We start from the raw sequence: 2,456 nt of genomic DNA on the forward strand, positions 1-2,456 counted from the left end.
ACTAACCTCAAAAGTTCTCTCCTTTTGCTGTCAACCAACCTTTCCATCTCCGTAATAGCAGCCTCTTTAGTTACTTTACCACCGCTGTTGATTACATGCAGAGGCACTGCATTTAGCTTACCATCCTTCAGTTCTCTCTGCAGACAGATGAAAGAATAACATGTGATTATGTGTAAGTTTGAACATTCGAGTGATAAGGTGTAGATGAAGACACGTCACCTCACAAGTCTTGATATCATTGAGAATACGTCCACAAGTACTCATCAATTTGAATAGATTATGAAACTCAGGGTGGTGAACCATCTCGTCTGGGAGCTTTGGACCAATGAGATAAAGAGCAGGCAGGACGATTGGCCCGAGAGCAAATGATACATATGCGTTGCTCATGTATTCATCTATTGTCGGGAGGTAGTTGTCTCTAGCCCATTCAGCTTCTTTCATCATAGAATATAGCAATTCTAGCCACTGTAGATACAAATTAACATCACCATGTTAGAGTTAAAATAAAGATAGCAAACTACGTTTTAAGTTTTTAACTCCAAGGATCCTGTCTGTGAAATAAGGAATAAAATCACAAACTTCTGAGAAATGTCAGAAACTATGACAATTTTAAAAGGGCAATCATTAAGAAAATGGAGGCCTAGTAGAATTTCCTGAGTGTCATGAAAGCAAACCTACAATGTACCATATGTTAAAGATCAATCCTCTCTACCTGCTAGCATCACTTTCAATAAGATAGTCAGATTTCTCACCTATCGTTGAACTTGAAAGAGGAGAAACACAATTGATAATATGTCCTTAGGCATCAGCTACCTTCATCCCTTGGTAGGAGAGGTCGAGATGAAGAAGACAAGAGGATTAAGTCTCTTCGTCCTACCCTTAAATTCTATCTACTAGTAGGAGCATGGAATGAACAAATAATGGAAGACTCGCATAACAATAATCTAATCCAGTGAGAGCAAAAATTGAACATTTGCCAATTCTTGTCAAATGGAGGATGAAACAGGTTGGGAATCTCACAATGTTAATTATATGGTTCGTCACACTTCGTTCTTGTCTTATGAATCCTTTCTCTCCAATCTCACAGATCGTCCGCCTGAGGGCTGAAAATATAATCTGAACATTCTCCGAAAAACAGTCCATGCTAACATCGACATCCCATCTGTAATTGGTATGAGACAAGCAATTACTTTCATGTCATCAAAGTAATATGCAGATCCAAGTAGAGCAGGAATAAGGAGATGAGCATACGCTTCAACTAAGTGAATCAAGTTCCTCAGTTCCTCCATAGAAGCTCCAACATCAAAAAAGTCATCTACCACTGTGGTCAGAACCCCATTCTTGGCCCATGACATGCGGGCATCTGATAGTTCAGGAGCGAAAAAGGTTGCCGCAGCAGAAAAATAACAGTATGCAGACTTACGCCTCGCAAACTTCAGCTCATCCAATCTGTTCTCTGCAACCCATCTGCAGATAAGTAACAATTAAACAACAAATTCTAGATATAGGGAAGATAAGAAAGACATGCATTACATGTTCTATTATTTGAGGTTTAAGTCAATAGAGGAATACAAGACTATTTACAACAGCTAAGTACCGAGAAGGTATTGATATCTAGTCATGAATATATTTCCAGGTCAGCAACTGTCCAACAGGAAAACAGTAAGAGGGATATCCCTTCATAAAAATTATATGCAATAGATATTGCCAAAATTACGTCATTCTTCCGCGAACAGACTGGAGTTTCTTTCAGCACAGAAATTCTGTTGTCATTCCCTTAAATGTCTGCTGTTCTTCAGAATTTCACCTTTAGCTTTAAATCTGTCGTCAACTAGTCTATGGAATTTTTTGGCTTTCTCGGTCCAAGAAAGAGTTTCATGGAAGTTCCTTCGGGCCAAAATCCAATTCTATGGATGCTACTTTTCTAGAAACTATATACACACTGACTTGTACTAGTGCAAGGCCGAGAGGAAAAAATGCCCTGAAGTCCTTAAGCAGCACAAATAGACAAAGATATTTATACAGAATAGATACTTATTTGGTTTATGCAAGCCAACCCATCCTGGGTGAGTTATCAATGTTATATACCTCTGTCATAAGGTTGGGAATAAGATAAATGCTCCCTGGACTAACAATGCTTCCTTCGCTTTTTCCCTTTAAGAGTAACACACTGCCAAAATCCTTTGGTTTGCTAGTTTGACAGCAGAGGAAATAGTTTTGACTCTCATATTTACCAATCTCATAAAAGAAACCAATGGTGGCATTTGCTCTGTTAACTGAAGAAGTATACCTTTCTAGCTCTTTGAGTTCTTCGCGATGAATGGCTTGGCATTTGTTGAAGTCTTCCACCGACAGCAAAAGGAAATCCTTATTGCCAAAATTTGGCGAACTGGATTGTGAACATGACAAAAGTGATGTGCGAGTTCAGAGGGGAGGGAGGGTGGGGGGGGGGGGGC

At 39.4% G+C, this 2,456-nt stretch overlaps 1 protein-coding gene across 1 annotated transcript in view; it reads right to left on the minus strand.

Moving 5' to 3' along the window:
- Window positions 1–2,456, minus strand: part of LOC105175114 (ent-kaur-16-ene synthase, chloroplastic) — a 6,142-nt gene that overhangs the window by 384 nt on the left and 3,302 nt on the right. Inside the window, exons 10-14 of the mRNA XM_011097454.2 lie at window positions 2,291–2,389; window positions 1,252–1,467; window positions 1,021–1,162; window positions 220–465; window positions 1–137 (exon numbers count right to left, since the gene is read on the minus strand). The exon at window positions 1–137 is cut by the window's left edge and continues 384 nt beyond it. Coding sequence (XP_011095756.1) covers window positions 1–137; window positions 220–465; window positions 1,021–1,162; window positions 1,252–1,467; window positions 2,291–2,389 — 840 coding nt within the window. The remainder of the gene's footprint in view (window positions 138–219; window positions 466–1,020; window positions 1,163–1,251; window positions 1,468–2,290; window positions 2,390–2,456) is intronic.

This window comes from Sesamum indicum, linkage group LG12 (genome assembly GCF_000512975.1).
Source record: "Sesamum indicum cultivar Zhongzhi No. 13 linkage group LG12, S_indicum_v1.0, whole genome shotgun sequence".
NCBI classification, from domain to species: Eukaryota; Viridiplantae; Streptophyta; class Magnoliopsida; order Lamiales; family Pedaliaceae; genus Sesamum; species Sesamum indicum.